This window comes from Erinaceus europaeus, chromosome 15 (genome assembly GCF_950295315.1).
Source record: "Erinaceus europaeus chromosome 15, mEriEur2.1, whole genome shotgun sequence".
Lineage (NCBI taxonomy): Eukaryota > Metazoa > Chordata > Mammalia > Eulipotyphla > Erinaceidae > Erinaceus > Erinaceus europaeus.
Window position 1 is genome coordinate 4,001,409 of NC_080176.1, and position 25,634 is coordinate 4,027,042.

Below are 25,634 nucleotides of genomic sequence, written 5' to 3' on the forward strand. Positions count from 1 at the left end.
TCTGGTTTATGGTGGCATGGGGGATTGAACCCAGGACTTTTATATCCCCCCTTTTTATTGTTGTAGTTGTTATTGATATCATCATCGTTAGAACAGAGAGTGGTTCGGGAGGTGGTGTAGTGGCTAAGGCCATCCTCTCAAGGATGAGGTCCTGAGTTCAATCCCCGGCAGAACATGTACCAGAGTGATGCCTGGTTCTTTCCTCCTTTATTTATTTAATAAATAAAATCTTTAAAAAAAAAACTGGGCAGAGAGAAATGGGGAGAGGTGAAGACGGAGGAGAGAAAGACACCTGCAGACCTGCTTCACCGCCTGTGAAGCGACTCCCCTGCAGGTGGGGAGCCGGGGGCTGGAACCTGGATCCTTAAGCTGGCCCTTGCGCTTAACCTGCTACACTACTGCCTGACTCCCAAATAAATCTCTATTTTTTCCTCCAGGGTTATTGCTGGGGCTCTGTGCTTGCACTACAAATCCATTGCTTCTGGAGGCCATTTTCCCCATTTTGTTGCCTTGTTAATGTTGTTATTGTCACTGCTGTTGTTGGATAGGACAGAGAGAAATGGAGAGAGGAGAGGAAGACAGAGATGGGGAGAGAAAGACAGACACCTGCAGACCTGCTTTACCTCCTGTGAAGCGACTCCCCTGCAGGTGGGGAGCCCGGGGCTGGAACCGGGATCCTTGTGTATGTCCTTGTGCTTTGCGCCACCTGCACTTAAACCGCTGTGCCACCGCCCGACTCCCTGTGGCACAGTGTTTAAAGTGTTGAACCCTCAAGTGTGAGGCTCCATGTTAAGTTTCTGGCAATACATATGCCAGACTGATGCTATAGTTCTCTCCCCCATTAAAACAAACTGTAATGAGCACAAGATTTAACAGTATTTATTACTGAGAGAGGACGAACAGCTGTGGAAATGGCTCGACCTGTAAAGGATGTGCCTTTCATGCCTGATGTTTCTAGTTCAATCCCTGGCACTGCTGGTGCTTCTCTTCCTCATCTGAATGAAAACAAATCTTTAAAAAGAGAGAGAGAGAGAGAGAGAGAGAGAGAGAAAAGGCGGCCAGAATATCACTCTTGACACATGCAATGCTGGAGCTTTAGCCACTGTGCCATCTCTTGTGCCCCAGGTAGCTAATTTTTCACATTAAAACTTGTGCTCAGGGGCCGGGTGGTGGTGCACCTAGTTGAGTGCACATGTTACAGTGCCTAAGGACCCAGGTTCAAGCCCCCGGTCCCCACCTGTAGGGGGGAAAGCTTTGCGAATGGTGAGGCAGTTCTGCAGGTGTCTATCTCCTCCTTCCCTGTCAATTTCTGACTGTCTCTGCCCAATAAATAAAAGGTAATAATAGCTTGCCCAGCAGGTGGTACGGTGGGTGAGTCACTGAACTTTGATGGCCAGCATCACATGTGCCCGAGGGATACTCAGGTGTAGGAGTTGTAGTAGGAGAAGAAAGAGGAGGAGGGAGTCAGGCTGCAGCGCAGCAGGTTAAGCGCAGATGGCGCAAAGCACAAGGACCGGCATAAGGATCCCGGTTCGAGCCCCCGGCTCCCCACCTGCAGGGGAGTCGCTTCACAGGCGGTGAAGCAGGTCTGCAGGTGTCTGTCTTTCTCTCCCCCTCTGTCTTCCCCTCCTCTCTCCATTTCTCTTTGTCCTATCCAACAACAGCATCAATAACTAGAACAGTAAAACAAGGGCAACAAAATGGAATAAATAAAATAAATATTTAGAAACAAATAGAGAAGAGGAGGAGTCCACTCTTGTTAGTATGATCCTGGGCTACAGTCAGTGCTCCTGGGCTCCATGCCCTCAGTCCCCACTAAGCCCCTGGTGGAAGCTGTCAGAACTCTTTCAAAGAAGAAATGACCACAGTTTAGGTTTTAAATATCTTTTTGCAGTAGAGAATCTTATTTACATTGATACAGAAATCACTTGACACTCTTAAACCAGACGCTAATAGATGCTTTACCTTGGTAAATTATGAGGAGACACAGGAAGCAAAGTGCCCAAAGCTCATTCTGGAGGACCCGGCCATGTGTCGTGAGCCTGCGGTTCCAAGAGCCCAGGCCTGGGAAACTACACTTTGCTCTGGCTTCATGGTGGGGGCCTTCAGCTGCTGATACCTTGCTTTCCTCTTTTCAAACAGACATTTGTACAAGAAAAGACAATGGTTCTTAGCACTGAATGACTTCAAGAACAGGCATCAAGTGTTAAGTGGCGCGAACCAAGCTGCGGCAGGAGACCTTGGGCCTCGGCACCTGTGATCAGCAGGAGGCCCAGGCCCCACTGGTGACTAGCTGAGGCCAGTACTCGGGGGGGGAGGGGGGGGGGGAGACACCAACTGGGACAGGAGCAACTCCAGGGCCCGTGTGACCCCCAGACCCCAGAAGTGCACATTCCAGCAACTCAGGACCACTGGGAGTTAAGCTCTGAGAGAAGTTGTGAGAACCCTGCCGAGGGGTGAATGGTGCAGGTGGGGCACGTGGGTCGCAGCCTCCTGAAAAAGGACTTGTCAGGAGAAACTCCTGGGACTCCCCCTGAGTTTTGTGAGAGGGAAATCAACCACTTCACAACTCATGTGCAGCTTAAGGCTTCATTTTAAAGCTGTAAGCAGGGCCTTTAATTCTTCTGCTAAGATCTCTTATCACATTTGGTTCCAAATTAGGAGAAGTGCCCAACTGTCTTACTCTCCTGAGCCAGAAGAGGCCGAACTGAGCTATCTAACGGGAAGGAGGCTTCTACCAGCACCCACCCCCAGGGGATGCAGTCTTGCTGCTGGGGGCTGCCCACTGTGACCTTCCAGGGGGAGCTGTGCTGCCTTGTTACTGCCGTTGCCAAGGTTTGTGGAGAAACTGCAGGCAGGCTGGGTACCATTCTTCTGGAATCCTCCATCTCCCGGGCACGGTGACATGGGGAGGGCCTCAGCTCCCGGCTAGTTTCCAGTGGACCGTTTTCCTGAGCAGAGAGAAGCAGACAGGTTTCACTGGCATTGCAGGTGAGACAGACACTCCCTGTGTGACAGCTGCTGGTGTCCCTGGGGAGGAACTGTGCCAGGAGCCCCCAGCTCCCAAGGACCAGCACAGGTTAAATAAAGTGGGGCCTGATACATGGAGGGAGAAAGCCTGCCTCCCGGAACTCCCTGACGTTATTGAACATCAAGTCTCCCAAGCAGGCCTGACTGCGGTGACGTAGGCCCCTGGAAGAGGGGAAGCAGAGCTGGGAGGCAGCCTCCATGAAACGGACACAGAAAACAGCACTTGTGGCTGGTGTCTACAGCTGTGGCCATGGGGCCACATACCACACCTAGGACTGGCACCTCTTCCAACTCCGGGGTTGCAGCTGGGGATGTGAGTGGTTACAGAGGGAGGGGATGGGATTAGTTCAGAGGGAAACATGGAGAAGGGGCCTTAAGGGTGTTCCTACCTCGGCTGGGAAATCAGGAGGTAAACATTTTCTTAAGTTTGGAAAGGAATCCCTCCTTGTCCTCCCCAGCCTCGGGCCTAGCAGTGCCTCCTGCGGAGCTATCCATGGTGCTGCCACCTGGGCACAAACAGCAGAAAGAACCGGGGTCACGGGTACAAACAGCAGAAAGACCTGGCACACACCAACATGGGCCGCATCCTGCCGATCCCAAGCCCAGGGGCTCACCAAGGGCCACCCCAGAAAAGAGGGTTACGGCTGAGCAGGCCAGGTGACTGGGAAACTGCTTTTAGTGCACCCCAACTGCTCTGAGTTCCTGACTAGCAGCAGCAACAAAGCCAGAGCCGAGTGGCCAGGCCAGGCCAGGCCAGGCCGCGCAGTTTCCACGGCAGCTCTTCCAAACTGCAGAATAACACGACAGGGAAACTTCCAAAGTGAAAAAGATGGAACACAGGCACAGAGGGGTCGGATACTTTATCCAAGGCCAGAGAGCAGATGCATGGGAGGGAGACCCGAGTTCAGATCCCAGGAGCACAGGCTCATCACCACACCACTGGCCGAGGGGGAAGAACACGCAGCGAGACTGGCCAGCCAGACTCCACACCAGGACACCAGGGAGGGGATTCCTCACCCCCAGGCTCATAGCCCTAAGCGTTTCTGACAAAAGGGAGATGCTCTACTGTCTGAGGGGCCCAGGCTGAGGCCACTGAGAGCACCAGCTGGCCTTTGACAGGACTCATGACAGGACTTTGGAGCGCCCAGCCACGCCGAGCAGGGAGGGCAGAGCTCCCCTCTGAGACCACAGACTGTACTTAACAGATTAATTCCAGCACACTGCTCGCAGCTGGGAGACATAGGTCAAGCACAGTGCACAGCTGAGGAGAATCAAGGTCTCGGGCACAAGTCTTAGTCTCAGAAGGGGCTTCTGTCAGGGGGAGGCCCAGAGATCTGGGTCACAGCCCTCCCCCCATCCTTGGGAGATGGACCAGAGATCAGGAGTGTCCCCAACAAGGGTGTACTGAGGCTTGGGAGTCCCCAAAGCCAGGATGGTCAGGGACCCCAATTTCCAGGGCTACCCAGATGACGACTATATAGTCATTGTGACAGGCCACAGGGAGGTACCCAGTGCCTCAGGCTACAAGTCAGGTATGCCCTTCACATTTGATTTTCTTTTTTTCTGTAAGAAAATCAAACATGGTGGTCCAGAAGGTGGCACAGTGGACAGAGCACTGGACTCTCAGGCATGAGGTCCCAAGTTCATTCCCCAGCAGCACATGTACCGGTTCTTTCCTCCTATCTTTCTCATTAATAAATAAAATATTAATAATAAAAAAAGAAAATCAAATGTGAAGGGCATACCTGTCTGTCTCTATCCAAAATAAATAAACCGGAAGATATTTAGGGCAAACCAAACCAAACCAACAAGACTCCCACGCCTGAGACTCCAAAGCTCCCAGAGCTCAGTCTCTAGCACTACCAGAAGTCAGAGCTAAGCTGTACAAGTCTGTAAAGCAGGAAAACACTTGGCCAGTCTGTCCCCTCCTCCCCCAACTCTGCTGTTCCTGTCACCAAGAGGGTAGGAAGTGGCCAGGCCCCTGCCAGAGTGGCCCATGTCTGGGAAAGCCGAAGTTGGGAGCTGAAGCACGCAGTTAGCTGGTTAATGACTTGGACAAAAATATAAAGGAACTGACAGAAGAGACCCAGAAATTCCCCTCACACACACCACCCACGTCTGGCTAAAAGGAGCGCAAGTTCTTTCAGAAGTAAGGTTTACTCCAGTGGGGACCAAGGAACATGAGCCACTGAATTTAGAATCCAGAACCAAGTGTCAGGAAGAAACTGAGTTTTGTGCGCAGATGACAGTCTCTAGATCCGCTGCGGCTGGTGAGGCAGCTCACCTCACGGGGTGCCTGCTTTGCCACGCGGGCGGCCCGGGCTCCACAGCACCACTGTTCGCCACCTCCCGGACCACAATTTCCCCCTTTTCAATCACAGATAGGGACAGAAAGGGAGAAGGACTGACACCATGGCACCACTTGACCACCTGTGAAGTTTCCGCAGTGCGTGGTGCTCTCACGTGGGCCTTGTGCATGGCATGGTATGAGCCCCCAGTCTGCCCAGAGTGGTGAAGCCCTGACAACAACAAGAACCAAACTAAACATCCTCTTTCCAGCCTCGGGTGGGAGAAGGGATGTGTCCTGACGCGTGGCTCTTCCAGGATGTCTTGGGCACTTTCTGGGCTCACTGCAAGAGCACTTGACTTCCATAGCATCTTCAGACCCAGGAAGTACTTTCTGGTGGAAGTTCACACAGCTGGACAGGAACTGCACGAGCCTTTCTAGCCGCACCTCCAGAGTGACCACAGCGGAGAGCTGCTCCGTCAACCAGGCAGGTCAGACCTGAGGCCACAGGACTCTCCTTGGACCACACGGCTGCCTTGGGAAGGGTTCTCTTCTCCCACCCAAGACGGTTATGGAATGAATTTAGATGAGCTCTGCCCACACTTATCATAGCCAGCCCTGGGGTGGGTATGTGCCAAGTGCTAGGGACTCAGGAGACTGGACTCAGGCAGGGTTCAGGGGAAGAATGTGGGTGAATCTGCACCCCTAGAAACCTCAGGGCAGGTGCCGCCAGTCTGCCAGCTATATCTGCCACCCCTTCTGTGAAGTAACTGCAGGAGTATGGCACTGCGGCAATTCCCACTTCCTGGTGCCCTCGCTTCCAGTGGCTGTCAGTCATACCAGCAGCAGTCAGCTATTGGCTGTGCTCAGGGATGGTGGGTTTCATAGTCACGGGCCACTTTCCGCCCGAGACGGCAAGAACCCTGGAGGCTTAACTGGACCCTTGGTGTCTTTGTAGACTGTTTTCAGCCTGCTTTCAGAGGGGCCAGAAGGCATTTGGAATCGATGCTGCTCCTGAGGAAAGAGTCCCCAAGCAGCCCACTGTTGGTCTGCATGAGACCCTTTCTGTTTCATTTGGTTTAAATCCCCCCTGCTTAACACTATTCTATTTACATAACCACTGCATTCTACTTACATAACCGCTGACAACAAGCACCACCCTCCCTCCAGGGCATTTGTGGTTCAGTGATAGGATTCTCGCCTAATCTGCCCCCTCCTTGTCACACTCTGATTTTTACCAGTCACTTTTCTCTCCACTCTCTCTATGTCACATCCTGTTTCCACCCTACTTGGCAAGTATATATAAAGACAGCATTGTGAGTTTTACTGTACTTTGAGTTTAACTTAGCTCGTCTTAGATTGTGCTGCGTCCTGCATGAATAAAGAGATACTGCCTACAACCCAGCCATGAGTCCCGGGTTGTCTGTTACCCGCCCGTGAAGCCAGCCTGGCGAAAACAACATAACCCGTCGAAAACAACAGCCCACCTCCTCCTCGGCAGTCAACTCTTACTCTTTTTTTTCATTTTATCTTTCCTCATCATCACTGGGATGTCACCACTCTGGGCTGGGACTTTTCACATAGAAACACCACAGTGGGGGGGTTGGAGCGAAGCCCAACGACCAGCGTAAGGATTTCAGTTTGAGTCCCCGGCTCCCCAACTGCACGGGAGTTGCCTCACAGGTGGTGAAGCAGATCTGCAGGTGTCTTTCTCTACTCCTGTCTTCCCCTCCTCTCTCCATTTCTCTCTGTCTTATCCAACAATGACATCGATAACAACAATAATAACCACAACAATGATAAAAAGACAAGGGCAATACAAGGGGAAAAAATAGCCTCCAGGAGCACGGCACTGAGCCCTAGCAGTAACCCTGGAGGAAAAATAAACACCACAGTATCAGCGCTCCTCCAGTGCATGCCGCTCCCACGTGGGGCACTGAGGACTCTAGTCTGGGCTGTGCATATGGCAAAGCAAACACCTTCCAGATGATCTTGCCAGCCTCTCGGATTCCTTGAAAACAAGGGCTGAGTGGAGCAGCCATCCCCACTTCTTTTAGCTCAGGGAATAGAACACGAAAATGACAACGTCAGGCAAGTGGGCACCTGGACAAGGTGCCTGTGCTTTGCCACGTGTGACCCAGGTTTGAGCCTGGCCCCCAGCAGATTGGACACAACTGTGGTGCTGCCGTCTTCTTCCGGCCCTCTACCTCTATCTGGACAGTTAGCTCACTGTAATGAAACCCCAGCAATGACATAAAAACAAAATTTTATGTGCCAATAAATAAGTGGCCACTTGGCACTCTGACAAGCTCCGCAGCGGGTGTGCAGTAGCCGATGCTTCCTTGAGACTTACCCCAACTCAATCGGAAGTCAATGCCCAAGCCAAGCCCTCTGCTGAAATGGAGCAGCGCTGCATGGCTGCTCTCAACGGCACCCACTAACCTAGCAGCACTGAGCGCTGGGAACACATGCGAGCGGGCAGCCAGGACCCGGCAGCCCAGCGGGGAAGGTGCCCTGGGCAGAGCTGTTCTGACCAAGCGGGTGCCTCCACTGGCAGAGCTGCTCTCCCACAGCAGACCTCCGGGACCAGATGACCAGAGTCAATCACAGTCCGCAGGCAGGGCAGGGCGCGCACAGCAGCTAAGGCAGGTGCCCCGGGCTGGATTCAGACCTGCAGTCACATGGCTGAGGGCTGACGGCTGTGGGGCTGAGCCCTCCGCGAGGTGCTCTAGGTCTGGCGCACACAGAGCCTCTGCTCCATCTTCTCAAGCGGCTCTTGGGAGGAATGTGCCCAAGGTCACCCGGCAAGTGGCAGAACCAAGGATATAGTGCAGCAGAGCAGCTCTTGGAGCCTCACAGCTCCGCGCTAGATGGGAGCCCTCTGGTTTTCTTTAACCTCAAGATCCCAGCACACAGGAAGGGAGCTTCACTACTGCCAGCCACACTCCCCTCCTGCTGTGCCTCCCTGAGTGGAAACCACAGCTTCCTCACCACCTGCCCACGCCACCTTACCAGTGCTTGTGTTGGTGACGCCGTTCACTGTGCCTTCCACGTCAGTCTCATCCTCAGCGTAGCTCATGATCAGGCTCTGCTGGCGGCTCGTCAGTCTCCTGGGAAGCAAGGGTAGCGGTGCCCAATCCCCACACTGCATAGGGCATGCACGAACCCCAACCCAGCCAGGTGCACCCTGAGCCTAAAAGTCACGCCTTCCAAGCTTGTGTTCAGAAAAATCTACCCTAAGCTGTCCTAAACAAGATCACTGCAGCTATTCTACACAGACTGGGTGGTGGTGGGGGGAGTGACCACACACACACACACACACACACACACACACTGCTTTGATAAGCATATGTTTAGAAAACTTTCAATTAAAAAGATTACTTGGTGGGGGGGCCACATGGGAGTACAGCATGGGGGAAGCCTCACAAAGCATTGAAGCAGTGCTGTGGGTATCTCTACTTTTTCACTCTCTTACTTACTTTGAACAGACAGAAAAACTTATGGGGAAGAAGGAAACAGAGAGGTAAAGGCAGAGAGGCACCTGCAGCCCTGCTTCACCACTTATGAAGCTTCCCTGCTGAAGGTGAGGACTATGGGCTCGAACCCAGGTCCTTGTGCTCAATCAGACGTGCCACCACCCAGCCTGTGTGCTCACTCTCATTTGTCTGTTAGTATAACAGAATCATTTTAAAAAAATTATCTTTATTTATTTGTTGGAGAGAGACAGCCAGAAATCAAGAGGGAAGGGAATTATGGAGAGGGAGAGAGACAGAGAGACCTGCAGCACTGCTTCACCACTCGTGAAGGGGCTTGAACCTGGGTCCTTGAGCACGGTAACGTGTACTCAGCCAGGTGCGCCACCACCTGGCCCCTATAAAATCTTTTTATTATTACTATTATTATTATGTTCAAAGTTTCACTGCTCTGGACTGACTAGTATTTTGTCCACTGTGCCACCTCCCAGGCTGCTCTGGACTTTTTCAGATAGAAAGTGAATCAGAAAGGCAGAGAGGCAGGGAAATAAGCCGCAGCACTGAAGCTTCCTTCAGTGCCGTGAGAGCTGGGTTCGAATCTTGGTCGTGCTTATGGCAGGAGCATGGCAGTGAAAGCATCTCAGGTGCTGTCATGTTTTCTCTGTGTCTGAAGAGAAAACCCTGCCTAGAGTGGTGAAGCCCTGGGAGTGACAAGACAGCCGCCGCTTCAACAAACTCCCTCCTACCCCCTGCAACGTAACTGACAGCAGTGACAACAGCTAAGAGCCTTTTCCTGTTCACTATTCGCTTTACCTGCCTGCAACTCACCTAGGCTGGCTTCCCTGGCCCACCCTGCAGGTGGAGAGAACTTGGTCGGGACACACACGAGGTAAAGGGAGAGGAGTTTCAGGGCTGGGACAGGGTGAAGGCCGGTGCTTACTTGGGAACTCTTATCTTGATGTGAATGTAGTGATCTCCGTAACCGTAGCTGTTGATCCGGGGGATGCCTTTCCCACTCATCCGAATCTTTTGATCAGACTGAGTCCCTGGGGGGATCTATAAAGAGAGGGAACCCGTAGCTTTTGTTTTCCAGTGCCCATGTGGAAGTATGTGGCTCCCTTTTCTCCTTGGCGAGGACTTCCATTGGCATTTGGAAACCAAATTTTTCCACAACTACTTGAAAGTTGGCTAAACTGCCTTTTCCCCCCACCCAGCAGGAAGAAGGGAGCAGAGAGAGGTACAGCTGGTGGGAGACGACACAGACAGTACTGCTGAGGCTGCTCCCAGGTCCCAGCAATGGACTCCTGTTCCCACCCCGCCCTCCCCGACAAGGAGCAGGATGTGATTCACGCTCTGTGAACGGGAAGGGCCTCACATTCCTCCTGCCCTTGTCCTCCATGAATCCTGGACATGCGGGCTAGCTGCTCGCCTGTCAGCTCATTCCAGAAAAGAAGAGCAACAAAATGAAGGGTGGCAAAAACGCTTGTGCTCTCACCGTCACATTGATGGTTTCATACAGGCCCTGGGCTCGGGCTGTGCCCCCGAGAATAGCCTGGGCTATGGAGATGAAGAGGTCAGAGTGGATATCTGAGCCATCCCTCCGGAATAACGGGCTTTTCTGCACCTGCGCAGTGGAGAGACCAGGTCACATATCACAGACCCTCCAGAGATAGCTGTCGCCCTGTGGCTAACCAGCCCTACTCAGAGCTGACTCAGCTAAGAGCAAGGGAAAAGAGCGCACGCACTCCTGCTGGGGGAGCTGCGTGCCTGGCTCATTCAGAAACTGCAGCACAGACCTGCTTCACTGCTTGTGAAGCGACCCCCCTGGAGGTCTCTCCCCTCTTTGTAACAGGTGTCTCCTGCCAGCACGGGGGGCTGGGAACCGCACTTGGCCAGCCTGTTAGCTAAGGACAGATACCCAAGGAGGTCTTCTTCTTCTTTTTTAAAGAATTATTATTTTTTTAATATTTATTTATTCCCCTTTGTTGCCCTTGTTGTTTTATTGTTGTAGTTATTATAGTTTTTATTGATGTTATTGTTCTTGGATAGGACAGAGAGAAATGGAGAGAGGAGGGGAAGACAGAGAGGGGGAGAGAAAGACAAGACACCTGCAGACTTGCTTCACAGCTTGTGAGGCGACTCCCCTGCAGGTGGGGAGCCGGGGGCTCGAACCGGGATCCTTATGCTGGTCCTTGCACTTTGTGTCACCTACGCTTAACCTACTACACTACTGCACTACCGCCCAACTCTCAGATCTTTTCTTTTTAAAGTATGTATTTATGAGATAGAGACAGAGAACCAGAGCATTCCCCTAGCACATGTGATACCAGAGTTTGAACTCTGGATCTCATGCCTGGGAAGTCTAATGTTTTATCCACTGTACCACTTCCCGGGCCGCTACTTCTAATTAATTAATTATAACCAGAGAGCTGGCTCAGCTCTGGCTTATGATGGTGCAGGGGCCTGAGCCTTAGGTATAAAAGTTTCTGTAGGGAGTTGGGGAGTAGCACAGTGGGTCAAGCGCACGTCATCAATAGTAAGGACTGGCCCAAGTATCCTGGTTTGAGTCCCCAGCTCCCCACCTGCAGAGGGTCACTTCACAAGCAGTGAAGCAGGTCTTTCTCTCCCCCTCTCTGTCTTCCCTTCCTCTGTCCATTTCTCTCTGTCCTATCCAACAACAGCAATGACAACAATAATAATAACAAGAACAGTAAAATGGGGAAAATGGCCTCCAGGAGCAGTGGATTCATAGTGCAGGCACTGAGCCCCAGCAATAACCCTGGAGGCAAAAAAAAAGTTTCTGTAAACCATTATGCTATTTCCCAAGCCCCTAACCAGGGTATTAATGTCCATATCTAATGGAATTGCAAGTAGCATTTCCTTTGATGTTCTCTATTTTTATTAATAATTTAGAAATATATATATTTAAATTTATTTTGGGTAAAGAAAAAGAGAAGCTGAGACGGAAGGGGCGATAGAGGAGAGGGAAGGATGGGGAGGGGCAGGAAAAGACAGAAGGAAAGGAAAGGAGAGAAGAGAGGAGTGAAGTGGTCCAGGAAGTGCCACAGTAAGTAGATCAAGCATTGGGCTCTCAAGCATGAGGTCCTGAGTTCAATCCCTGGCAGCACATGTACCAGAGTGATGTCTGGCTCTTTCTCTCTCTCTTCCTACTCCATTATTAAAATAAATAAATAAATAAATACAAATTAAAAAAATCAAAAATTTAAAAAAAAAAAGAGAGAGGAGAGATACCCACAGCACTGCTTCACTGCAGTGAAGCTTCTCCCCTGTGGGTGGGGACTGGGGGCCCTGAACACTGCAATGTGTGTGTTCAACCAGATATGCCACCACCTAGACCCCTCATTTTTTTTTTCTCTTTCTCTCTTATTATCTTTATTTATTTACTGCAGAGAAACCAGAAATCAAGAGAAGGGAGGGAGGGAGGGAGGGAGGGAGGGAGGGAGGGAGGGAGGGAGGGAGAGAGAGAGAGAGAGACCCGTAGCACTGCTTCACCACTTGTGAAGCTTTCTCCCTGCAGCTGTGGACTGGGGGCTTGAACTCTGGTCCTTGCACATCATAACGTGTGCTCAACCAGGTGTGCCACCACCCAGCCCCCCCCCATTTTCTCTTTATCAGAAAATCAGGTCTGAATACAGTTCATGAAAATTATCCTTTAAGGGGCCAGGTTCAAGCCCCTGGTCCCCATCTGCAGGGGGGAAGGCTTCACGAGTGGTGAAGCAGGGCTGCAGGTGTCTCTCTGTCTCTCTCCCTGTCTCTCAATTTCTCTATCTCTATGCAATAATAAAAACATTTAAAAAAAGAAAAGTACCCTTTGTAATGTCAATTTCTCTATCTCTATACAATAAAAGAAAACTACCCTCTGTACTTACTGTCAATTTCTCTATCTCTACACAATAATAAAAACATTTAAAAAAAAAGTACCCTTTGTACTTACTGTCCCCACCAATTGTCTGACGTGTTAATAAACACAAGGTGACGTTTCCTGTTTTTATGTTGTTTCCTTCCAACTTGCAAAGATTTTATAAGATCTTTCTCTCTCTCTCTTTACCAGAGTACTGCTCAGTTCTGACTTATGGTGGTGTGGGGGATTGAACCTAGGACTTTGGAGCAAAGGCAGGAGAACCTGTTTGCATAATTATTATGCTACCCACCGCCACCCACTTTGTTAAGTTCTGTCATCACAAGTGTGGTGACACATATTTAATGACGCCTCAGATGGTCACCGTTCCTCTTATCAAGGCTTCTGCCCAGCCCTTCCCCTTCTCCAAAGGGAAGCCCACTCAAGAGCGCAAGGACCCGACGGAGCCCGCCATGTTGAGCACCTACCCGGAACGTGATGAAAATCTCCCTCTTTCCCACAGGCATTCTCACAGTCTGGCCATCCTCGACACCTGGAAGGGCAATTCGAGAGGACATCTGCTTAGGCGACCTCCGAAAGCACCTTCTTTCTCCCCTAAGTCCATTTTCTCCTCACTTCGGCCTCCTTTCCATGAGGACTAGGGCAGTTACCCCAGACCTGGCAACAGGTCTCACCTCCCAGGGTGCCACACACCGTGAAACTAGCAGGACAACAGCGCCCACAAGGCACACATGCAGCGTCCTGCAGGCCTGGCAGCAGGAGTGGGTGGCAGGGACAGTAACTGGCATTAAGCAAATCACAACACCAGCAAGCCTATCGGTACAGGGATCTGTCACTAGGAAAAAACTGAAACTCCAGACAGACAAGTGTAAAGGAAACACAAAACCCAGACACGTCCGAGGAACGGGAGGGCTCCAGGCTTCCCTGGGGGGTGAGCCCAAGCCCAGCCCTCGGCCCAAGCACCCACCGGCAGGCACGGGGATCACCACTTTCTTCTTCTGCTTGGCTTGCCCGGCGCCTCTGCACACCACACAGGGAGTTGTGACGATGGAACCTCGGCCACCACACCTCCGGCACGTGGAGCGCATTACGAAGGGGCCTGTGTTGATGGTTTCCTGAGAGCGACGAGAAATGAGGAGCTCAGCGTGTAGTAGCAACGTGACTGCTGCCAGCCATGCACACATGCGTGAGAGGAACGACTGTCAGCAGCTCGCGTTCCCCGTGCACGTGCTCCAGAACACGTGGCCTAAGAGCGTGCGGGCGGGCGCTCGGACGGTTCCTCCACCTTTTCTTTTTTCTTTTTTTTTTTTTTTGTAGTTATTGGCGTTGTTGATGTCGTTGTTGGATAGGACAGAGAGAAATGGAGAGAGGAGGGGAAGACAGAGAGGGGGAGAGAAAGACAGACACCTGCAGACCTGCTTGCTTCACCGCCTGTGAAGCGACTTCCCTGCAGGTGGGGAGCCGGGGGCTTGAACCGGGATCCTTATGCCAGTCCTTGCGCTTTGCGCCATGTGCGCTTAACCCGCTGCGCTACCGCCCGACTCCCTCCTCCACCTTTTCTAGGACCCACTTCTGAACCTCAAACAGGCAAGCTGAGCTCATGAGACTGAGAAGTGAGATGCCGTCTCTCTCCATAAGCTCCTGGAAGCTCCAGAAGCGAAGAAAGCCCATCTCTGAATGTCTGTCTGTGTCTACATGATCAGGGAGAGAGGGGACCACCTGAGTATGCCTGATGTATGTGGCACCAGAACCAAACCGCAAGGCTGCCTCTCTTCCTGCATGTCTGAAACAGCACACCCACTCCACTGCTCGAGTGGGAGCTGGGAAACAGCAGGACAATGAAGCAGCCCACCTTCCCTTTCTGGTTACGACACACCTCGAAGAGCAGTATTAGCCGCTCTGTGGCCTCAGGGTCACATGGGAAGGCAGAGCTGGGCTGAGGTCACCAGTTACCCCAAGCCCCTTCCCTGTCTCCTCCCCATCACAGGTACCAATGGAGCACCAGGACCTGTGGGTTCTCTTGTGGTCATGGGTGTAGCTATGCTCCTTCTGGGGGTGGGGTTCCATCCCTGTCTTCCCTGAACCACCTCCCCAATTCTTCTCAAGGCGCCCAGCTCCCTGGCTGATGGGAATCAGTTACCTTCTTCCTCAAGCTAACATTTTGGGGTTACAGAGGCTGGGGGCAGGCTGTGAGGATGCCATGGGAAAAGCCCCCAGGATAGTCTGACACGATCATAACATACCAAGTGCGTTTCTAGGAAAGACAACAGTGTGTCTGTTTCTGTCTGTACTGTTGACCAAGACCACAATCATGTGAAAATGCAGAAGTTTCGTGGTCTGGCAGGTGGCGCAATGGATAAAACATTGGACACTCAAGCGTGAGGTGCTGAGTTCAATCCCCGGCAGCCCATGTACCAGAGTGACATCTGGTTCTTTTTCTCTCCTATCTTTCTCATGAATAAATAAGTAAATTCTTAAAAACAGTCCCACTAGCTATGTACGCTCACAGGGGCTGAGGAGAGGCGTGCAGGAATGAGGGGGCGAGGGGCTCACCATGCCAGAGCCGCCGCAGTAGTGGCAGTGCTGCAGCTTGGTGCCAGGTTCGTTCCCCTTGCCATCACAGCGCTCGCAGGTGTCCGTGATGTTCACGGTGAACTCCTTGTTGACCCCCTTGGCAGCCTGGTTGAAGGTCAGCTCCATGATGTACTAAAGAGATCAAGGGACAAACTGTTACCTGCTGTCTTGTGATGATCAGTGATGCTCTGCCTTTTTATGTTATTTCCCCTTTTGTTGCCCTTGTTTTTTATTGTTGTAGTTATTGTTGTTGTTATTTATGTCATTGTTGGATAGGACAGAGAGAGATGGAGTGAGGAGGGGAAGACAGAGAGGGGGAGAGAAAGACAGACACCTGCAGACCTGCTTCACCACCTGTGAAGAGACTCCCTTGCAGGTGGGGAGCCGGGGGCTCGAACCAGGATCCCTATGCCGGTCCTTGCGCTTTGCGCCACGTGTGCTTAACCCGCTACACTACCGCCCGACTCCCCTGATGCTCTGCTTTACGTGAGGAGGCTGGGGGTGGGGGATGATTCAAGGCCAGTGTGCCCACGCCTGTCAGGCACTGCACTTCATCACTAACGTGAAATAAAGTCACTTTTCAAGAGCAGCTAAGTTTTCAGGTATTTTTTTCATTTTGCATTGCAGAGGTTTTGAGCATGCATGTTTCTGCCACACCAGGCTATGTTTTTCCCCCCAAGAGACAGAGAGAGGGGCCAGGTGGTGGCATACCTAGCTAAGCACACACCACAGTGTGCAAGGACTTGAGTTCAAGCCGTTGGTCCCCACCTGTAGGGGAAAGCTTAACAAGTGGTGAAGTAGAGCTGCAAGTCTCTCTCTCTCTCGCCCCGTCTCCACCTTCCTCCTCAATTTCCGTCTCTATCCAATAATAAAATAAAGAAACAAATCTTCTAAGAGGGGAGATACCACAGCACCCAGCACTTTCCTTGGAGTCACGACACTCCTGTGCGGGCACGGCTGAAGCTGGGCCTAGTGTAAGGCAAGGTACGTGCTGTGCCTGGCGAGCCGGCTCACAGCCCCGCTTCACTTGTGTGGAGCACCTGCCCCGTACACAGCTTTCCATCACCGCCGGCAGGCCCAGGAAGCTTTCTTAAATCAAGGAGATGAGGCGACACAGGCACGTCACAATGCACCAGACTCCAAGCGCTTACCTCTTGAGGCTGATGGAATACATTCTGGAAATCTCCAAAAGGAGATGAGGAAAACTCCCCAAAGATCTTCCTGAAGAGCTCCTCGGGGTCGACAGAGGGGCCCCCTCGCCAGTAGCCCTGCCCCGAGCTGCTGCTCGCCCCAGGATCGAAACCCGCAGCACCATAGGCGTCATACTGCTTCCTCTTCATCTCGTCGCTCAGCACCTGCTCAGGGGAGGCAGCAGTCAGGCGGGCCCAAGCTCACGACTAGTAAAAGGGCACCGCGGCTGTGTGAAAAGCTCGTTTGAGAAAATAATCAGGAGTGGTCCAGGAGGTGGTGCAGTGGATAAAATATTGGACTCCAAAACATAAGGTCCCGGGTTCAATCCCTGGCCACACGTGTACCAGAGTGATGTCTGGTTATTTCTTTCTCTCCTCCTCTTTCTCATTAATAACTAAATAATTAAAAGAGAGAGAAAATAATTAGAAGTAAAGAGATACAGTGTGTGACTCCTTGAATGGTGTGCGGGGTTGGATGTATTTCGCCCCTCTGTCTACATTTTAAATTCCTGCAGGGCAGTGACAGCCTCTACATTCTCAGTCTCCCCTCCATTCTGACCTCCAGCCACTCTACCAGGTGGGCAGGTCTCATGGGACCAAAGTCGGACTCACTAACTCAGTTCCCGGACTGGCCTCAGGTCTGCATGACCTGGGGAGCCCAGGCAGTACAGGTGAGCGGGGCCCCGGCTCTTCACTGAGATTCCAAGTCAGACCTAGTGTGAGAGCCCAGAATCCACCTTTCCCCTTCAGGTGAGGGTGGTGTATCTGGTCAGGAACAAGGCCTTCTCACTGAACCTCGGCCCAACAGATCACCTCTGACAGGGCGGCTGGAGAAGGGCAGGGTGTGTGCCTTACCTCGTAGGCTTCTGCCAGCTGTGAGAACTTCTCCTTGGCCTTGGGGTCATCCTTGTTCGTATCTGGGTGATATTTCTTGGCAAGCTAAGATGAGAAATGGTGACTTACTACTGGACACAGGATGACTGTGAACAATGAGCCCTGAAGCCAGTCTCAACACGGCCTCCTCTGCAGTAGCTGCTTCTCGAGACCTTGTAACTGGCAATGTTGTTTTCTTTTTAAAGGTTGTTAATTATTTGTTTGAAGGAGCGATCAGAGCACTGCTCAGCTCTGGTTCTTTTACTTTTCTTTTCCCCTAACAAACAGACCTTAAAAAAACAAAACGAGGCAGGGTGGTAGAGTGGTAGCGCAGCGGGTTAAGCAAACATGGTGCAAAGCGCAAGGACCAGGGCAAGGATCACCAGTTTGAGCCCCCGGCTCCCCACCTGCAGGGGAGTCGCTTCACAGGTGGTGAAGCAGGTCTGCAGGTGACTATCTTTCTCTCCCCCTCTCTGTCTTCCTCTCCTGTCTCCATTTATCTCTGTCCTACCCAACAACAATGACAGCAATAATAACTATAACAACAACAATAAACAACAAGGGCAACAAAATGGAAACAATAGCCCCCAGGAGGAGTGGATTCATAGTGCAGGCACTGAGCCTGAGCCTCATTGATAACCCCGGAGGCAAACAACAACAACAAAAATAACAAAATACAGAATGGCAAGACAGTTCACTTGGATAATGTGCTTGCTTTGAACACAGGTTCAAGCCCAGCCTCCCTCTGTACTAAATAAAGTTTTGCTCTGGTAGTATCTCTCCCTGTCTCTATCTAGAAAAGTCTGCTCAGTATAATACAGCTCTAGTGGAGAGAAAAGGAGAGGAAGGAGGGTAGGGAAGGAAAAAAATCCCGAAAGCTAGGAGACAGCTCACTGGGTAGAGTACACACACTTTACCATGCTCAAGGATCTGAGTTCAAGTCCCCAGCTTTCCCCAGAAGCGCCATGCCCAGTAGAGGGAATGCTTCATGAACACCACCGTGCCACTGTGGTGCAGCTCCTCTTCCTCCCCCTCCCCCTGTCTAAACAGGACAAATCTCTGGTCTCAGTCTCAATCATCTCGTCTCCCGCCCTGGCATCAGGGAGACACATGCGTCCACTACCTCAAGCCAGACTGCGGCTGCCTCTCCCCACGCCTCTGTTCACTCAACTGCAACCCAGTAGTGAAGAGATGCCTCAAAAATTGGGCAGATGGTTTGACTACAAGTACAGAAAGCAGATAAATGGCCAACAAGCACATGAAAAGATGCAACTCACGAGAGGTCACAAGGAAGAGCAAATGGAAACCACCCGAGATGCCACTGCACACCCACCAGGACGGCAGTGACCACTGCGACGGGTGACGGCGAGTGCTGCTGATGGCGCGAAGCCATCTGCTCCTCACGGGATTCACTAAGAGCCGGCACTTCCGTTCTGGGTGTGCGTGTATGCCTAAGGAAAGTGGAAGCACAAGTCTACACGGATACTCTCAGCAGCACAGCTCACTCCAAATACCCATCAATTAAATTATAAGCTAGTCAAATATGACATATCCGCACAGTGAGACACCGCCGAGCATGTATAAGAATGAACTCCGAAAACAAAAATCCAAAGTGAAAGAAGTCAGTCAAAAATAGCCACCTGTCCTAGGATTTCATTTCTAAGAAATGTCCAGGAGAGGCAAATCTGGAGAGGCAGCAATTACAAGGGAAGAGAACGGGCTGGTGAGTGTGAGCTTGCCTTCTGAAGACTGACGGTATTCTAAGACTGACCACAACGAGTGCACAACCCAATAGCAAAAAGCAAGAAACACAACAGCTGTAAAGCTAAAAAGCAACGAATACAACTGTAAAGCAAAACGTGGGGCAAGAAGGGCAGGGCTATACTCAGTTACTCACAAATACTGGGCTTAGACAGCGCTCGCTCACCCACAAAAATAATGGGACTGAAAAAGAAAATCAAGATTCTTCTAGTAAAATTTTCACAAGGTCAATTTATTTAACCTATTCCCAACTTTTTAAAAAAAGATTTTTAGATTTCTATTTATTATTGGATGGAGACAGAAATTGAGGGGAAGGGGGGGAGGGAGAGAGAGAGAGAGAGAGAGAGAGAGACCTGCAGCACTGCTTCACCACTCTCGAGGCTTTCCCCCTGCAGGTGGGGACCAGGGGCTTGATCCTGGATGCTTGTGACTGTACTATGTGCACTCAACCAGGTGCGCCCACCTGGCTGGGTTTCCTATTTTCATAGTAAATATAAGATGCTCCCTTTTCGCCACCAGGTTTTTCCAATGAGGCATTATGTCTGTACTATTCAATGCTCCCGGTGGACTTTTTCCTCTTTTTTTTTTTTTTTTTGCCTCTAGGGTTATTGCTGGGGCTGGGTGCCAGCACTACGAATCCACTGCTCCTGGAGGCCATTTTTCCCTGTTTGTTGCCCTTCTTGTTTTTATTGTTGTTATTGCTGTCATTGTTGTTGAATAGGACAGAGAGAAATCGATAGAGGAGAGGAAGACAGAGGAGTAGAGAGAGAGACACCTGCGAGTGGGAAGCCGGAGGCTCGAACCAGGATTCTTTTTTTTTTTTTTAATATTTATTTATTTATTTATTCCCTTTTGTTGCCCTTGTTCCGAACCAGGATTCTTAAGCTGGTTCTTGCGCTTTGTGCCATGTGCACTTAACCTGCTGCGCTACTGCCGACCCCTCATTTTCTTTTATTTTTTTTATTATTTTATATATTTATTTATTTTCCCTTTTGTTGCCCTGACCCCCTCATTTTCTTTGAGAGAGAGAGAGAGGAACCAAAGCACAGCTCCGTTGTGAAGCTCCTGTTCACCCATTGCTCCAGGTGGCAGCTGGGAGATCACCTATGTCCTCAAACATGGCAAACTGTGCATTTTCTTAGGTGAACTGTGTCCCAGCCTCCTCTTTTCACTTTTTCCTTTCTTTTTTTAAAATTTATTTTCCCTTTTGTTGCCCTTTTTTTTTTTATTGTAGTAATTATTATTGTTGTTGTTGATGTCATCATTGTTGGATAGGACAGAGAGAAATGGAGAGAGGAGGGGAAGACAGAGAGGGGGAGAGAAAGACAGACACCTGCAGACCTGCTTCACCGCCTGTGAAGCGACTCCCCTGCAGGTGGGGAGCCGGGGGCTCGAACTGGGATCCTTATGCCGGTCCTTGTGCTTGGCACCACCTGTGCATAACTCGCTGTGCTACTGTATACTTTCTATACAATAATATACATATATTATTGTATAGAAACAGAAATTGTAAGGGGAAGGAGAGATAGAGAGGAAGAGAGAGAGAAAGACACCTGTAGCCCTGCTTCACCAGTTGTGAAGCTTTCCCCAGCAGGGAGGACCAGGCACTTCAAGCTGGATCCTTGTGCGCTGTAATGTGCATGCTTAGCCAGGTGTGCCACCCCGGCCCCCACTTTTTGTTTCTTGACCAGAGCACTGCTCAGTTTGGGTACCGTGTGCTAAGGCTTGAGTCTGGGGCCTCTCGCATGCAAGTCCCGTCACACTGCTGTGCTACATCACCAGTCCGTAAGATGCTCTTTCTCTTACCAAGTAACATTACCAGACTGAACGGGCTATGTTTAAGCTCTTTATCTAAGACGAAGGCAAAAAGCAACAGCTGGGAATGGTACATCCATGCCCTTTATTTCACTGGACAGAGCCTAGAAACCACTGGTCTAGGTAACTCACATGCCATTTTACCAATAGCCTCAAGGTATTCTGGGATATGACATTAGAAACTTGACTTTCTCTACTAAGAAAAGAAATAATTCTAAGTCCATAAAGTTTTTTTCTTTTGGAAATGTATTTATTTATAGAGAGGGGGGAACATTAGAGGACCACTCTGACATATGTGATGCCAGGGATCAAATCTGGGGCCCCAGGTTTGCAAAGAAAGCACTATGCTGGCTGAGCTGGCTCCTCAGCCTACTCCATGATCTTATATCTGCATTTAAAGAAAGATCACCTCAAACTAAGACCAGTAGCCCTACTGATTCAGAAAGTGTGGTCTGGGAAGTGGCACAGTGGATAAAGCATTGAACTCTCAAGCATGAAGTCCCAAGCTCAATTCCTGGAAGCATTGTACCAGAGTGATGTCTGGTTCTCTCTCTCCTATCTTTCTCTTTAATAAATTATTTTATTTTATTTTATTTTTTTGCCTCCAGGTTTATCATTGGGACTCAGTGCCTACTCTACAAACCCACTACTCCAGGAGGCCATCCCCCCCCTTTTTTTTTTTAATTGGATAGGTCAGAGAGAAATTGAGAGGACAAGGAGAAAGGAGCAGGGGTTGATAGCATAATGGTTATGCAAATAGACTCTCATGCCTTAGGCTACAAGGTCTGAAGTTCAATCCCTCATTCTACCATAAGCCAGAGCTGAACAGTACTCTGGTAAAAAAAAAAAAAAAAAAAAAACCCTGCTGGGTGGGGGTAGATAGAATAATGGTTATGCAAACAGACTCTCATGCCTGAGGCTCCAAAGTCCCAGGTTCAATTCCCCCGCACCACCATAAGCCAGAGCTGAACAGTGCTCTGGTTAAAACAAAACAAAAACAAACAAACAAACAAAAAACCTGCAGGGGAGTAGCTTCACAGGTGGTGAAGCAGGTCTGCAGGTGTCTATCTATCTCTCCCCTTCTGTCTTCCCCTCCTCTCTCCATTTCTCTCTGTCCTATCCAATGACAACAACATCAGTAACAACAACAATAAAAAACAAAGGCAACAAAAGGGAAAATAAATAGTTTAAAAAATAAAAAAGGGGGGAGAAAGTTAGACACCTGAAGACCTACTTCACCACTTGTGAAGTGACATCCCTTGCAGGTGGGGAACCAGGGGCTCGAACCTTGTGCTTAGTTCTATGTGCACTTAGCTCGGTGCACCACCATCCGATGCCTAGTAAATAAAATATTAAAAAAAAAAAAAAAAAACCTAGAATAAATCTAAGTAAAAAGGAAATTTTCTTCTTTTTAAAAAATATTTATTTCCTTTTTGTTGCTCTTGTTGTTTTTATTGTTGTTGTTATCAATGTCGTCGTTGTTGGATAGGACAGAGAGAAATGGAAAGAGGGGGAGACAGAGAGGGAGAGAAAGACAGACACCTGTAAACCTGCTTCACTGCTTGTGAAGCGACTCCCCTGCAGGTGGAGAGCCGGGGGCTTGAACCGGGATCCCTACGCCGGTCTGTGTGCTTCATGCCACGTACACTTAACCCGCTGCGCTGCCGCCTAACTCCCGAAAAGGCAACTTTCAAATCTCATGTTCTGACTCTTCTTTTCCTGTGCACTGAACACACTGGATCCTCAGTCAACTCTGTCAGCCTCCTGTGGCTCCCACGTGCAGACACACACAGACTGCTGGATCAGACCAGACCAAGGGCACTGCTCCTACAGTTTGGGGGCCCACATCTGGCTGCATACATACAGACCTGGTAGTAGGCTTTCTTGATGTCCTTCTGGCTGGCATTCCGGGGCACTCCCAGTATCTGGTAATAATCTTCTTTGGCCAAAGAGGCACTCGTGTGGAAGGAAGCAGGACAAGCAAAGGGGTAGTGCTTCACTCCTTAAATGAACAAACAAACAAACAAACAAACAAAGGTAAGTCACTCTGGGAATAAGCTTAACAAAAGGAAAAGTCGAAGATCCCTATGAGGGAGCTGGAAGCTCACAGGTGATCCCACCTGCCACACCTCTGAAAACAGCCAAGGCGGACGTCACTGTGCTATAACCTCCTTCCAGTCCCAAGAGAACTATACACCCGGGGGCAGTTGGGGGCTTACTCGGCAGAGTGCACACACTACCACTGTGAGGGCCCAGGTCTGAGCCCAGCTACCACAGAGATTCACCTGCAGGGAGGAAGTTTCACGAGTGAAGAACTCATGCGGTGTTGTTTCTTCTCGCTCACCCTGTCTCTCAATTTATAAATCTCTAATAAACGGCCAAGAGCAGTGGAGTCAGTTGTGCAGGGACTAAGCCCAGGTCATGAGTCTGATTGACTCACATGTGCCAGAGTGACATGCTGGTGTTCTTTCTCTCATTCTCCTTCCTTCCCTCTCCTCCTCTCTCGTTAATCAGTATTAAAAACAACACACAATAGCTACACAAGGTGAAAAGGCCATTAGCTCCGTTAGCCCAGAGCAGACAGTTGGAAGCACGGTCCATGGCAGGTGGCCACAGTGGGCCCTGCTTGCAGGCCTCTTGCATCAGCAGCTCTAGGTCAGTCACTGCAGAGGAGACAGCCTCACCCCCAACCCATGCAGGGGCATACTGGGGCAAGGTAAGGCAAAAAGGACAAGGGGAACGGAGTCGGGCAGTGGCGCAGCGGGTTAAGCGCAGGTGGCGCAAGGCGCAAGGGCCAGAATAAAGATCCCGGTTCGAACCCCGGCTCCCCACCTGCAGGGGAGTCGCTTCACAGGCGGTGAAGCAGGTCTGCAGGTGTCTGTCTTTCTCTCTCTCCATTTCTCTGTCCTAACAATGACATCATCAGCAACAATAACTATAACAACAATAAAAGAAAAAAAAAGATAACAAAAGGGAAAATAAAAAAAATAAATTAAAAAGTACATGTTAAAAAAAAAGGACAAGGAGAACATGAGGAAGCTCTAGGTCAAACATCTGCCTGCCAAAGAGTAGCTTTCATGCTCACCATTCATTCATTCAGCAAGTACCCCAACATTCATTCATTCAGCAAACACTCAATGGGCATCTACCACGTGCCAGGTACAGGGCTTCAAACCAAAAGGGTTCTGCTTCCTGGAGCTTACTTACATGTACACAAGATTTGTTTGTTTCCCATAAAATGCTAATTATGCATTAGCACAAAGTAGACACCGGGGACTGTGGGGATCAAACTCAGGGCCTCAAGCTTCCAAGTTCTGCGCCCTGACTCTCTGCACCACCTCCTAGGCCTAGTGTTCTCCTGATCTGACCACTGCACACGGTGCTGAGAAACACAAGATGAATACAAGTCAAAGCTGCAGAGAATACACTCCTACCTCCACACTACATGGCAGCAGACCTTAGTTTGTATTTCTGTTACAGTCACAAACTCTAAGCCCTTCAGGGTTTGTTTTTTGTTTTGTTTTATTTTGTTTGTTTTAGCCAGAGCACCGCTAAACTCTGGGTTATGATGGTGCAGGGGACTGAACCTGGGACCTTGGAGCCTCAGGCACGGGAATCGTCCGGTTTGCATAGCCACTGTGCTGTCTGTATCTAGCCTCCCACCCAGGACTTCTAGCATAAATAAGACCCCTTGGGTTTGCACCACGAGGGGGAAAGCTTGTCAACCTGCAAAGCGGCTTTCCTGACCTTGGGCGGCTCAGCTGCTGCTACTAGGCCCTCGGTTTCCCTTTCTATGAAACGTGCTGTGTCCCCATCGACGGGGCGGCAGGGCTCGCGGAGGGGCAGGCAGCTCTCCGCCGGGGCGAGGAGGGGGCGCGGCGGCTCCGGCCACGCTGACCCCGAGGTCAAGGGCCATGACCCCGAGGCGGCCGGGAGCTCCCAGCCGCCACTCCGGCCTCTGCCCCGCAGCTCCGCATGCCCGACGGGAGACACCCCCACCCGCGCCCGGGCAGCCCTTCTCCAAGCCTGCGAGCCCCGTTAGGCCGCCCGAACCTGCCCTCACCTGTGAGGCTGACACCTGATCTCAATGTCAGCAGCGCCCCCGGGCCGCGAGCGCTCAGGGAAGGCGGCACAGCAGCGACGCTCAGCGGACGACCCAGCCACGCGTCCACCACGCCCACCCGGGACGGCCGGGCCCCGGGCCCCACTGCGGCCGGCAGCCGGTGGCTCCCCACCGCCACCAGCAACCAGCGTGTGCAGCCCCGCGCCGCCATCTTGGCCCGGGGACACTGCGCCTGCGCCACCCGGCGAGCGGAGGCCCCGCTAAGACGGCGCGCGCCTGTGCTTCCGGAGGCGGGGCCTCCCGTGTGCGCACGCAAGCGGATGGGGGCGGGTCTGCCTTGCGCGTGCGCAGCCGCTCCGCCTGTTTCCTATTAACCGGGGCCAAGAGTCAGGCTTGCTCGGGAGAAGGCTGCAAGGTACTCTTGGCCTGAAAACTTGATCGTTCTGTGCTGGACGCTCAAAACCGCAACTAATCCGTGAAGGACGTGGTGGGTGACGGGAAAAGGGATATAACAGGTCTGATGTGTGGGTCTAGCAATGGAGGAACTACAAGTCCCGGCGTGCAGTGCGGCAGGCGGCCCCGTCATGCACTGCGCTCTTCCGAGTTCGCGGGCGGTGTCGCGAGTTTCCGCCTTGCCGGACCCGGCTGCTGGCTCACTTCCTCTATCACTGGCGCTTCCCGGGGCCCA

At 51.1% G+C, this 25,634-nt stretch overlaps 1 protein-coding gene across 2 annotated transcripts; it reads right to left on the bottom strand.

Annotated features, from left to right (window-relative positions):
* Window positions 1–1,868: 1,868 nt before the first annotated feature.
* DNAJA3 (DnaJ heat shock protein family (Hsp40) member A3) lies at window positions 1,869–25,198 on the bottom strand. 2 transcript variants are annotated; one of them, XM_007521989.3, is made up of 12 exons: window positions 24,947–25,198; window positions 22,752–22,885; window positions 17,290–17,373; window positions 16,396–16,599; window positions 15,224–15,376; window positions 13,638–13,785; window positions 13,138–13,202; window positions 10,286–10,414; window positions 9,731–9,846; window positions 8,330–8,427; window positions 3,420–3,536; window positions 1,869–2,951 (listed from the first exon to the last, which is right to left on the bottom strand). In XM_007521989.3, exons 1-11 carry the CDS (start codon window positions 25,155–25,157, stop codon window positions 3,433–3,435), a joined length of 1,446 nt encoding a protein of 481 aa, XP_007522051.2. In that variant the 5' UTR covers window positions 25,158–25,198; the 3' UTR covers window positions 1,869–2,951; window positions 3,420–3,432. The 2 variants fall into 2 exon arrangements, with proteins under 2 accessions (XP_007522051.2, XP_007522052.2); XM_007521990.3 differs by lacking the exon at window positions 3,420–3,536 and having other exon boundaries at window positions 24,947–25,197.
* Between the last annotated feature and the right edge of the window lie 436 nt (window positions 25,199–25,634).

What these genes read in the sequence shown, in the direction of transcription:
- DNAJA3 (XM_007521989.3), bottom strand. Translation starts at nt 25,157, where the DNA reads ATGGCGGCGCGGGGCTGCACACGCTGGTTGCTGGTGGCGGTGGGGAGC. An exon ending in TCAAGAAAGCCTACTACCAG is followed by an intron (nt 17,374 to 22,751) that starts GTCTGTATGTAT and finishes TTCTCATCTTAG; the next exon opens with CTTGCCAAGAAATATCACCC. An exon ending in ATGAAACCATCAATGTGACG is followed by an intron (nt 9,847 to 10,285) that starts GTGAGAGCACAA and finishes CTCTCTTTATAG; the next exon opens with ATCCCCCCAGGGACTCAGTC.